Source organism: Phoenix dactylifera, chromosome 5 (assembly GCF_009389715.1).
Source record: "Phoenix dactylifera cultivar Barhee BC4 chromosome 5, palm_55x_up_171113_PBpolish2nd_filt_p, whole genome shotgun sequence".
NCBI classification, from domain to species: domain Eukaryota; kingdom Viridiplantae; phylum Streptophyta; class Magnoliopsida; order Arecales; family Arecaceae; genus Phoenix; species Phoenix dactylifera.
In genome coordinates, this window is record NC_052396.1 from 12,067,393 (window position 1) to 12,079,369 (window position 11,977).

At 37.0% G+C, this 11,977-nt stretch overlaps 1 protein-coding gene across 1 annotated transcript; it reads left to right on the forward strand.

Annotated features, from left to right (window-relative positions):
- Nucleotides 1-618: 618 nt before the first annotated feature.
- LOC103719552 (transcription initiation factor TFIID subunit 15) lies at nt 619-10,998 on the forward strand. The gene is made up of 8 exons (XM_008808848.4): nt 619-776; nt 7,261-7,395; nt 7,527-7,867; nt 8,000-8,194; nt 9,310-9,393; nt 9,833-9,914; nt 9,987-10,113; nt 10,518-10,998. Exons 2-8 carry the CDS (start codon nt 7,276-7,278, stop codon nt 10,763-10,765), a joined length of 1,197 nt encoding a protein of 398 aa, XP_008807070.1. The 5' UTR covers nt 619-776; nt 7,261-7,275; the 3' UTR covers nt 10,766-10,998.
- The last annotated feature ends 979 nt before the right edge of the window (nt 10,999-11,977 follow it).

Consider the following 11,977-nt stretch of genomic DNA (forward strand, 5'->3'; position numbering starts at 1 on the left):
TCTAACTCATTAGTTCAAACTAGGGCTGAAAATGGGTTGGGGCCGGGCTTCAAGCTAGGTTCGAAAGAGTTTATACCGGGTTTAGCCTTAAATGTAGAGCTCATTTGTTTTTCGGGCCGGGCTCTAATATATTATTGGCCCGGCCTGGGCTCAACTCGAGCCCGAACAAGGCTCGAAATAGAGCTCGAATTTAGGCCCAAATCAATTTGTATTTTTATTTTGTTATTTAGAGAGAATAATGAGAAAGTAAAGGACGAACTAAAATAGGTTTTGCTGAAAATAATGTATCATTTATTTATGTTATAGAAGAGAGTCTAATTTTTAGCCAACTTATTTACCTCTCAAGTAATATTATAAAATATTAAATTTCAATCGGATTCAAGCCGGGCCTATTTTTGGTCCAATGGGTAATTCGGATTAGTGCAATCAGGTCCAGACCGGCTCAGACTTAGATTATGTAAAACTTTTTGGACCAAAGTCTAGCTCGAAGCCCGCCCCCAAAAAAAATTGAATCCAGTTCCAGGATCCGCCCGGCCCACTTCCTGCCCTAAATCCGAATCGAGAAAGGCCAAGCTTACTGATCCGAACCGGATTGAACTTAAGGGGGAGAGAGGTGGGCTGTTCGAAGTTCCACAAGGTTCTCCCGTCTCTCCGCATTCCAACCCTAGGCCCTAGGGCATCTCTCCTCTCTCCATTTTGGGTTCGGAAGGCGAGCGGCGGCGACGGCAGTCGAAGATTGATCACAGTCAACCAGCGAGGATCCGAGAGGCCTCAAGGTATGTCCGCCTCTATTCCTCCCTCCCTCCCTCCTTCCCTCTTTCTTCCTCGCGTTTTTTCCCCTTCCCCTTCTGGAGTGGAATGCCCTAAATAGAGCATATCCTCTCTTACAGAGGCATTCTTGGAAGAGTTGATCAATTTCGAGACCCTCGCTGTCGTATTCCCTCATTTTGTCCATTTAATTGCTTATTTGCTGCCGGATTTGGATTCTGTGTTGCTGTATATTTTCTCTGTTTTTATGATCTGTTTTTAGTATTCCTCAGTCGTAACTGTTTTATTAATCATATGTGCGTGCTTAGTTTAAATTGATCATTTTTCTGCTTGTAGTGTTTTCTATGGGATTTGAATCCATATCCATGTCCGGTAAATAACATATGCGATACAATCTGAGTTAAGACAAAAATATGTTCTGTTCTACAAGTTTAGTGCACATAATAAAACTGCGATGAACTAGAAAGTTTTATCTAGTAGAACTCTTGCACGTGTTATTAGCGATGCATCCTCGAGTCATTTGAGATGAATAGTTTATTGAAGGCAATTTAAATCTTGGTCGATAATTGAAATTTATGTAGGTATGTATATTATTTTCTGTATTTTGTAAAAGGTTTGTCGCCTGGGTGGTGCCTGGGGTTGCCTAGACTATTTAAAAACTATGGCTTTGAACAATGAAGCGAAGAATGTTGGAGCTTCGACTTATTTTAAGAATATATTGAAGTTAGATTTCTCTACTGATGTGTATTGCAACATATTGTAAGAGTTTCGAGAGCACTAAGGTCAAGAAGTAAATGTAAGCAAACCATTTCTTTCAAGGATTATAAACTCTAGCTATATATGAAGAGTCATGATGTAATGTAATTGCACATTTTGGGCCTTTTGCAACAAATTTCTGATCATCACATATTTCACCATTTGCTTAAATGGTTATGGTGCCTTCATAATCTCTTCATAATATTTCCTAGCACTTATTGTAGATGGTTGGTTACTCTGTACCCAATCTCAAGGCTTTACCAGCCTGTCCTTCCAGGTTATGAAAACAGTTTGATAATCTGATTGTTGATAATTATACATTTCCATTATAAATGGGAATGAAGGGATTTTTTTTTTGTTGTTTCTTCGAATTTTTTCGTTACATATATAAATCTCAGATCTTGGAAACTGCAGGGAAATGTTTCTTGGAAATTATTCTATCATTAGTGGGTTATGGAAGCTAATATTAGCCTCTTTTGATTTACTGCTTCATTTTCTGCCTCTCATGTAGCATATGGTTCTGTTAGAAGGTTCATCCCTTCAGTGGGGCTGTCACACTTGCTTCAATCTCACAGATACCACTACCTTCATTTCCCATTTAATGATTTATCCAAAAAAAACATTAGAAGAATCGTTAGTTTCCTTTTGGACTTTTTTTTAACTAGTTTTGTGATTTCACGTTTTATGAATATGTCTACTTCCGCCTAATTCTTTTAAAGTTTCTTGGCACATGTAATCAATTGGTTTTTTTTGGTGCTGTTTAGTTCTCCATTGCAATCATTAGAAACTTCACCTTGGTTTTTACTTATTCTGATATTCTTCTTAAACTAGTTACACTGCCTCATTGAATAATTCTACAATATCCATTGGTTAATGCAATTTGTTAGTTTTTTCATCCTCTCATTCACTTTTATTTTCTATATCTGCATTTCCTTATTGCTTCTTGGCCCGCTTCCTCTCTTTCCCTTTTGTTGTTAGCCACTTATCTTTTTGCGTATGGTCTATGCCATCTCCTTCGACCTTTACTATTTTTATGTATAACCTACCTTTAAATTCACTAAAATGTTGCAATGTTATGGTGCATCACCAATCTTATATAATTGCTTTTGACTTCCACTCTCTTTTGGCCATCCTTATATTAAGTGGGGGAAATTGTATTGTATGGCTATATTTATTGAGATTTTCCAGGGATATGTAGGCGCTCTTGTGGGCCCACCATATCTCTCTGTTAAGTGATGAGATGTGCTCTAGTATATTACAACAGGAGAATAAAAGCAAATATTAATGTACCAAATGTCACAATGTTTTGTTACACTGTGGTGCAATCTATAATTGATTACTATAGGTATAGATTGATTTAATAATAATCAATTATAGTGCGATTGATTAGATACTTCAGCAAATACTCATCATTCCAAAAGAACATCATAGATGTATGTGAACGGAAAACAGAACATGATAGATATCTTATTAATGAAGTATAATTAATGAAATACAACTAGTGCAACAAACCGAAAATAACCACAACAGAATAATAAAAAAATATTGCCAGTAAACTCATGCTCCAAAGAAGTGATAGATGGCAACGATGGTAATGATGATGGGTGAAGATAATGATTGATGGACGAAGAAACGAGGGCTGGGCAAAAGATGGTGATAGAACTAGTCGGATAATTACCTCTACGAGTTTGGTCCCTCCAATCCAATGAGAATCTTCAGACCGCGCTCCACCAAGGTATTGAGATGAAGGATGATGAGGTCAAGAAGGTAGCTCCAAGAAGAGGTCAAGACGCAGGATAAAAGTGGAAGGAAAAGGGTCTCTCAGGGCTTCGCCCACGGTGGCACTCACCTTTCTAGGATTTCTTCTTCTTCCCCTTTTTTAATTGTTGTCCTCTCTTTTTGTAGGCCGACTTACTGTTCCGTGAACAGTAACCGTGTCGGGTTACTATTCCGTGAACAGCAACGGGTCGGGTTATTGTTCATGTGAACAGTTTTTTTTTCTGTGCTGTTTTCTGCATATTTCTACGTATTTCTGCAGATTTATGCTGTATATATTTTTTCTCTTTTCTAACTTTTTTCCTCCTTTCTTCCATACATTCAACATGCACAATTCTATTTTCAAGACTATCATCCATCCTCCTCCGTTTCTAGAGATGAGTGATGGTCGTGGGCATTGAAGAAAGGCCAAGGCTCAAGTAATTAAGTGCGGTGGTTTGGGATTGAGTTAAGCTTTCTATCACATCTAGGTGGACCCTTTTTGCTTGGCAGCCCTAGTACATGACTTGATTGAAAATTCCAGCCTAAACATGGCTTTGGATGGAAAACACAGAAACAACAAAAAACATAAACTATGTCCAATATGGAATTCTGAGACTACATCACAATGGTAAAATGAGAGCATCTCTCTTCCAACAACCTTTTAAGCTCTGTGGAGCTTTGATATGCTACTCAAGAGCATTGCTTGAGAGAATCCAACGAAGAGATCCCTCAAGAGAAGCCTTGTTTAAGAGCACATACAACAAAAACTTGAAAAAAACATGAGAAAATGAGAAAATGAGCTAAATAGGAGAACCCAAGTTCAGGTTGAGACCAAGGGAGCAAGAACCCTCGTTTGTCTCCCTTTCGATTCTTCTCTATTCCAGCTCTTTGTTTCCCTTCTCTTTCTCTCTATATCTCCCTGTTTTGATCTCTCTCCCTCCATTACCAACACATGACCCACCTTTGCATTCATGTTGGTTTGGTATTGTGTCAATGTTGCATGGACACGAACATGAAGATTAGATCAAGACACATACCCAAGTGTCTAACTGGAAAAGGAAAGAAAAGGAGATATTGGGATATGTAGAAAAGATAGTTTTCACTACCATTACAAGTTTAATCGATACCAAGAACTACACCGTTATGTTATCAATTCAGTATATGGTCGAGTATGGGATGTACCTATCTCATGTCAAGATAGGTTCTCAATACTTTTTTTCACTTAGTCATGATACTACCTGGTTTAAGTCGGGTACCGTGTAGTATAGGGCAAGACTGAGTGATATAGGACGAATCCGCTTGCTTCGGACTAGTATTGATTGGTTTAGCTCATATATCGAACCAAACCTTGGTGTTGTATTGATACCTTGCCGGTATAGAATGGTACGATCAGTATGGGGTGGTACGGATCTGTATAGCAGACCTTGACTATATGCATATTTAAGCATTATATAATAAATGGCAAAAAGGTGGCACCACATTCATGAATGATGATATCTCCTCCTTTTAGAAGACTACTACTGCCATAATTTTGATAACTTCTTAGTCATATGAAGAGAGCATTAGACCATATGTATACATCTTAATTAGTAAAAAAAGTAGAGTTGGAAGCCGACGAGAACCATTCATTTTAGTGTAAACATGGTTCTGGTATTGTCTAAGAAGGTGGCATCACATTCATGGAGGATATCCCCTTCCCTTAGAAGACTACTACCGCCATAAATTTGACAACTTGTTAGTCTTAAGAAGAAGGCATATAGACTATATGTGTATGTATTAATCAGTAAAAAAAAAGGTAGAATTGGAAGCTGATAAGATCCATTTATTTTAGCATAAATATGGTTCTGGGGCTGTCTAATTTACCAGCATTCCAGACTGATTCTACAGGATGACTGCAGTTGAAGGAGACATTTTGAAAAACTAGCAAATAAAGGTTTGGTACAAGTCTGCCACAACACTTTTGCTTTGCCAACCCTGTCATCAAAAAGCCATTGGATATTGTGTATATTGGTATTAGTAATTAGCAAGAAATAGTGTTGGCAAAGATACAAATTTGTTGGATTAGATGGCACACTAGATATGCTGTCATTTTCGTTGTTTCTTCAAATTATTTTGCAATGTGGGAACTATCAAAAACTTGTGGTCCTTTGGGAAGTCTGTCTTGAGCAACTTGAAGATTGGATATGATAAATATCTTTTGGTCACAATTTTCAGATTTCTCGCTTATTCTATTCCTGTTATCCCACTTTGTGTGTTCTCCGGTTTCTTTACTTGCCCATAAGTAGTGTTGCATGAACGAATGCAAGAATCAGATTTGGATGCGTATCCAAGTGTCTAACTGGGGAAGAGGGAAAAATGGAGATACAAGGATATGTAGGAAAAATTGATTCTAAATAGGGTCAGGTGGAAGTTACTTCTAGTGTAACTCTTATAGAGTTGTACCTTTTTTGAATTGGAGAATGGAAGTCCCACATTGAATATCTGAGTCGTTGAATGTGATTTACTAACTCTAAATTGCTTCCACATTAAAAATCATATAATTTGGAGACACCTAACTTATGCATTAAGTGGTCAAAAATTGGATTGTTCAAATAACACGAAACAATACATGTTCCTTGACCGCTTGATGCATAGGTTAGGAGCCTCTAATTCTCGTAATTTTTGGTATGTAAGTAGTTTAGAGATAGTAGTCACATCCAATGGCTTGGCATCATCGATGTGGGACCCCTATTGTCTAATTCAAAAAAAGGTATAAGTCTATAAGAGTTGCACAAAGTGTAACTTGCTCCTGACCTTTCTAACTAAATTATATATTTAGTTCTTTATATATTGCTTGTTTAAACATTAGGAAGATATTGTTTGTTTAAGTCTTTCAATATACATGCTTCTCATTCAAACTTCTAGATTAATTTAAGGATACAAGAGAAATAATATTTTGGGAAATTATTTTAATATCCACGTTTTTGACCAATTTATAAAACGAACAAATACTCACTACCAACATTGAAATATAGTGTTAAACTTGTTGCTGGTCTCTGACAATCTTCAAAAATAGCAGCCGAAGAACTTCATAAGTATCCAAGTGTTTGATATGTATTCGACTAGGATACATATCTAACATGGATTCTTGGATTTGGATGCAAGTGTCTTGGTAACACAGCCAATAAGATTTTCGAAGTAGCAACAACTGTCAGCTTGCTATTACCTGTTTTATGCAAAAATAAACAAGAATCCCTCTTTTTTTATTCTTGCTATTTTCTTATACTTCTAGTAATATATACAGTCTTATATATCAAGATCTTTCTTCATCGTTGCATTGGATTTGTCATAAGTAACTTGTTTGAAACCCTTGGTGTTTCTAAGTTGTTTCTATTTTGCTACACAATTTGACCATACATTGGCAGTCGAAATTCTTAAGAACATTAGGATCCTTAGACTCTATCAGCCACATAGGGTCTTATGTCAAATCTGTTTCCAAGACACATTAATGACTAAAGACACTCGTTCATTTATTTTGGAACCGTTAAATTTATTAGATAATGATTTCTGGAAATCCAACCTTTTTCATCCAAATTATCTATATCTATCCTTGTTTATCTTGGAGGAGAAAGTTATATGTTTCAAAAGGTTTGAAGACTATTTCTTAGATTATATGTTCATGTTAGGATGAGAGGAATGTGCGATACTAAACTATTTCCGCCTTTATGATCTGTAACTTCTTTGGTTTACTGTGAGGTCGAGTTCATTGCAACGTTCCATTTGCTTTGGCAAAATTCTTAGGATTTTTCATGCACGTTGGTTGTATTATGATATTTGATGCTGCATCCTTATGCATCTCCTAATTTATTATGTAATGCAACTATATTTGGAGTTCAGGAATGCGTACTATATAACTTGTTTTGATCCTGCATATAATCCTTTTTATAACATTGTTTGTTTTGAGTTCCGTAAATAGTTAATATTATTTTATGCCAATAGTGTGAATCTATTGGAATGGCAAGTTACTCAGGGAGAGGAGACCCTTCAAATGGCTCTGTCTATGTATGTCAATTGCCTCCTGGGACTGATGAGAATATGCTGGCTGAGTTTTTTGGCACCATAGGGTTGCTAAAGGTAGGGGGTCTCACCAGGTATCATTTGAAACCATCTCTATATATATATTTTTTAAATCTATAATATCCTCTTTGTTCAGTAATATTTAACTAATTGGTCATAATATTAATTTGTTCTTTAAAATGTGACAGAAAGACAAAAGGACTGGTCGACCAAAAGTTTGGTTGTACAGAGACAAAGTAACAAATGAACCGAAGGGTGATGCAACAATTACATACGAAGATCCTCATGCAGCTTCGGCTGCTGTGGAGTGGTTCCACAACAAGGAATTTCATGGAAGCATCATCGAAGTATATATAGCAGAGTCAAAGGCCAACATTCAACAACTTAATCATTCTGCAAATCCAAGCATGGAAGGTGATCTGGGGGGACATGATGAACTGAATGATAGTGGGGGCAGAGGGAGAGGAAGGGGTGATGCTTCTGGCAAATCATGGCAGCAAGATGGAGACTGGTTATGTCCAAATACAAGGTCTGTGATTTGATATTGGTGAGCAACTCTTTCTCGCTATATCTTTATCTGTTTTGTTGTAAATGTTATCCAGTATTATAACTTGCCTTTCTGATGCTCTTTTTTTTGTCTCTACTTTTTTTCTCCTATCAGTTGCACCAATATAAATTTTGCATTCCGTGGTGTCTGTAACCGCTGTGGAACATCTCGCCCTGCTGGTGCTGGTGGCACAGGTACTGGTGGAGCTGGTCGAGGAAGGGGCCGTGGAAGCAATGATGCTGGTGGACGTAGCCGTCCTGTTGGTGGTCCTACAGGGCTTTTTGGTCCAAATGATTGGTCCTGCCCAATGTAAGGCACACTAACCTCCATACAAGTTTAAGTGAAAGATTCAAATTTTCTATGAGCACTAACCTGCATACCAGTTTTAAGTGAAAAATTCAAATATTTTGTGAGTTTTTGTTATTTATTGAAAATGAATATTGTTAAATTGTATTTTTAAACATAGCAAGTAAGCCAACTGTATAAGGTGTTCTAGAGGAGAGGAAGTTCCAGGACAAAGTACATTCCTTGTGTCTTTTAGCAGAAGTTGTTATATTTTCTAATGGCATCATTCAATGTATTTTTCCTGTTACATGGTTTCTAGACTTTTCTTGAAGAGTCCAAATGGGTTTGCTGGTATCATTTTGATTATACGTACTTTGTTTGTATCATAGTTCTAAATGATGAGCCATGCTACTTTTAAATTAAATCTTGCCATATGTTAAAGTTTTTGTTGTGGGCTTTTGGAATAGTTACGAGTGACATACACTCTTTCAAGTGTGGCTTGAAAAGTGTGCCACCTTGACTTTTTTGGCAATGAATCGAACCAATTGAATGGCTTTGCTATAAAAGCACCGCATGAGACATCTGCTCCTAATTAGAACCATGTATGGAATTGTTAGAGTAAGCACAGGTTAAGGCACATGATTTAAATTTTATTGGAAGTGATACTTGCATCATCCTTTTGTTAACTTTTTGAGTACTTGTGGATGATCATCCTCATAATTATCTATTGTGTTTTTGTTTACTTTTGTTTTTCAGTACTTTGTACAGATGGGTTTTATTGCATTTGGCTTTTTTGCTAGAAACGATTTTTTTTTTCTGAGTTTGCTCATAAATTGTAAACATTCTTTAGTTCAGCATGCTTCGGATGATTCATTAATCACAATTAGTATATATTTCAGTTCATTTGAACTGTGCATGAGTAACTATATAAGTGGTTTTTTTCGCCTCTAATCTGTATTATGTAACATCACGCAAATGAAAGGAATGAGACATAAACTCTGTTGTACAAATGTACTCCACTGGTCTCTTGGCATGTGTATATATATAGCTTATTTGTGAAAAAAAGCATGGTGGATATTTTGTGTCTTACATCTTTTTTGTTTAACTTTTGCCCCCTTTGATTACTAACCTAATTTCAGGTGTGGCAATATTAACTGGGCAAAGCGTACAAAGTGCAATATTTGTAACACCAATAAGCCAGGCCACAATGAGGGTGGTGTGAGGTAATCAACCAGTTTACACTGCAGCCCATCATAGAATAATTTGAATTTTTTAGATCTTCATAAGAAGCCTTAAGAGACTCATTATTTTGTCAATTTAGCTGGTTCTTTGTTTTCAAGGAGTTGAATTGGTCATAACTTAATTTGCTAGGTGCTCCATATTTTATCGTGGATTAGCTTGCTGCCAATGTACCCAGTAGCCATCAGCTAAGATGTTGCCTTACTAACCTATATTGATTAGAAAATCAGAGATGCCCGAGCACTAAAAGCCTTCTTTCTTCTTGGCATTTGATGCTTTGGCATTTCAAGCCTGCCCTTCTATTTGTGTGGATATACGGACATATGCAAATTGTAGGTAAAAAAAGTTGCCAATATTGCATTGAGAGTCTGACTTTGGTGTTGTATTCTGATTACTTGCCTTTTCATGTATTTTGTTCGATAGAGGAGGCCGTGGTGGGGGTTACAAAGAACTTGATGAAGAAGAAATAGAGGAAACAAGAAGACGACGGAGAGAAGCTGAAGAGGTAGGTGATCTTGTAATTTTGTTTTTGAAATGCTAATGGAAATGTGGAAGTATCTAAAAGGACCATTTTCAGGATGACGGGGAGATGTACGATGAATTTGGCAACCTCAAAAAGAAATTCCGTGCCAAAACACAGCAGATTGAAGGTGGACAGATAGTTCCTGGTTCTGGGCGTGCTGGATGGGAGGTTGAGGATTTAGGTATTGCCCCCGTTTCATTAGATATAATTTGATTAATGGTTTTGCAGAGGTAGCCTTTGCATTGTCATTGTTATTGTGACAACCGTCATTTCTTTTAGTATATATTGTTTGTTTAATTACCCCTTACAGTTGGATACTGCATCATGTTTGCATTGTTCATGCATATTACTGTGGTTACTGATTTGTAAAGATCCAGTTCACAGGTACCTGTCAAGAGCCAAGGAAACATTGTTCTCTGATTATTATTTTTGTTGCTTAGAAGATTTATTAATGGGTTATAGTTTCTCAAAATTGCACTAAAAAAATAGAACATTTGTTACTGAAACTGAAGATTTAACGACCATGCGCTATTTGGATATTACGTTCTGATATTAGTTGATGTGTTTGTTGAATGGCTATTCAAGGCGTGATTGATAGAGAGAGCAGACGAAAAAGTGGAGAACGGGGCAGAGATTACAATGATGGAGAGAGCAGCAAGAACCGAGAAAGAGGTGGCCGTGAGAGGGAGAGACGAAGAAGCCGAAGCAGAGAGAGGGAAAGGGAACGTGAGAAGGAAAGAGGGAGAGACAGAGACAGAGATCGAGATCGAGACTATGAATACGAAAGAGGTCGGGGATATGGAAGGGAACGTGATCGCCACCGAGACAGGTAGAGGTTTATATTGCCATGCAATTTTTGGTTTCTAAGGCAGATTCTGGTATCTGAAGCATTCTGAGTAGTTTGTTCCTGAGCTTCACTGTGAAAAAAACTCTGATGGATGTCAACATATTCTTTACCTCTTTTTGTTGTGTCTTTGTTGCACAAAGCAAATGAGTTTAAAATGGTAACTTTTATTGTTGTGGACTTTTATGTGCAATCTATCTGCTATTGTAGATTTGCTGATGATGACTGTTATTTGAAAAAGCCATAGGGTTATATAGGTGGCTGAGGGACATTGCTATTTCAGACTGCAGGAATCCACATAACTTCCTGAGTAACTACATGAATTTATTTTGGTTGATTTTTTGCTGGTTGGCAGCATGCTCTGTTGCTCGATAACCCATCATCCTTGTAACCGCAGGCGATTCAAGTTTCACCAAGGTTGCAACAATTTTTTTTTAAAATATTATAATTACAATGCTTGTGATTCAGTAACATAATACTTCAGTAAATTTGGCTTTGTTTTATTTATTTTTTAGTTCAGTCTTAATTCAGAATTTATTCTGTAAGATAAAATTTTAATAAAATAAAGAAAAGGAGTTTTTATGACCGCGTCTCAAAAAAATATGCCATCTGGGGACTTTTCCAGTGATATTGTGTTTCAGTTATAAATGAGTTGTAGTACATTATGATTGGAAGATATAACATATTCTAGGGCAAAAGAATATTTAGGTCTTTTTTAATGGGCAGCCTCAAAACCATGTGGTATCTCTCACAGTTGGGAGGCAAGATTGGCTCAAATTAAAAAAGTCTGTCATTGCTATTTTTCAACAAATGTCTGGGGACGAAATGTGTTTTTCTTAAAGGTGATTAGCAAAATTATAAATTATAATAGAGTACGGTTGTTGGATAGTGTATTTATGATATCATATTTCTAGGATTCTTTAATTATAGCATGGCACAATAAAATTATACTATATGGTATAATCATACTGTAACGTCTACCTTATGATTAAGCAATCTTTTGGTTGAGACAACAAAGAGGAGGGCGCTTTACATGCAGAAGGGAGTGCTCTGTAACGGCTAGTATGCTCTCAGGGGCAACTGCTTTGAGTTTTGTGCACAATTGGAGATGGAGGAGAAAGCTAAGGCGGTGCATGGCGCCGCCGTTGATGGAAGCCGGAGTCTGCCGGCGCGAGGGGAGGAGCTGGGTGGTCGGGCGAAG